The sequence below is a fragment of the Charadrius vociferus genome, unplaced genomic scaffold (genome assembly GCF_000708025.1).
Source record: "Charadrius vociferus isolate BGI_N301 unplaced genomic scaffold, ASM70802v2 scaffold54, whole genome shotgun sequence".
Classification (NCBI taxonomy): Eukaryota; Metazoa; Chordata; class Aves; order Charadriiformes; family Charadriidae; genus Charadrius; species Charadrius vociferus.
In genome coordinates, this window is record NW_009648350.1 from 4,539,764 (window position 1) to 4,540,727 (window position 964).

Here is a 964-nt window from a genome sequence, read left to right on the forward strand (position 1 = left end):
CCAGGCACGATGCCACTTTCGGGTTCAGCGCCGTGTTCGACGCGGGAGCCTCGCAGGAGGCCGTGTTCGAAGGCAGCGGGATGAGGCAGCTGGTGGAGCTGGCGATAGACGGGTGAGTCCCCGGGGAGTCCCCCCGCGGACCCCAGCCCTCCAGCTCACCCCACTGCGCTGCACCCGTCCAGGCCTCCCTGGTGGGTCTGCATTGCCGGGGCTGTGCCGGGAGGTGGCATCCCTGTGCCACCGCCTGAGGCCATGCCTGAGGCTCAGCATCTTCCTCAGCTTCTCCTGCACCGTCTTTGCCTTCGGGCAGACTGGCTCGGGGAAGACTTACACCCTGATGGGACCCCTCACCCAGGTACAATGCTGTCCCCACCTGGCCTGACCTGATCTGATGGTGGGATGGGTTCTTCTCACCCGGTCGTGGGCGCTGGGGTGGTGGGATGAGATGGGGGCCAAAGCAGCGTGACTGCTCGCCCTTCCGGCGTCTCCACAGAGCGAGACCCCGCCGGCGGCCCCGGGGCTGCTGGGGCTGATGCAGAGGTCCTTCGCCTGCCTCCTGGAGCAGAGCCGGAGCCGCGGCTCTGACCTGGCTCTCAGTGCCTCCTACCTGGAGATCTACAACGAGCAGGTAAGCACCTGCCCGGCTGCCCAGCGAGGCCCTGCTTGCACCCCGTGCCTCCGCTCCCCCTTTGCCTCCCCTCCGCCGTACCCCCCCAGGTCCGGGACCTGCTGAGCCCGGGGTCACCCTGTGCCCTGCCCCTACGGTGGAGCAAAACCCGCGGCTTCTACGTGGAGAACCAGCTCATTGTGGACTTTGAGAGCCTGGAGGCTATCGCTGACCTGCTCCTGCAAGGTGCTGAGCTGCGGGCACGGGGTTGGGGCCGGGCATGGGCATGTTCGGGGGGTGCTGGGGGTTCTCAGCCCCCCACAGAGCTGTCCCCAGGACTGGTGGGGCTCTGATGGC

The 964-nt window shown here is 67.8% G+C and overlaps 1 protein-coding gene across 1 annotated transcript in view; it reads left to right on the forward strand.

The window, feature by feature from the left end:
• Positions 1-532: 532 nt before the first annotated feature.
• The window catches only part of LOC104286618 (kinesin-like protein KIF12), a 3,382-nt gene continuing 2,950 nt past the window's right edge, over positions 533-964 (forward strand). The window contains exons 1-2 of the mRNA XM_009885231.1: positions 533-628; positions 718-853. Coding sequence (XP_009883533.1) covers positions 533-628; positions 718-853 — 232 coding nt within the window. The remainder of the gene's footprint in view (positions 629-717; positions 854-964) is intronic.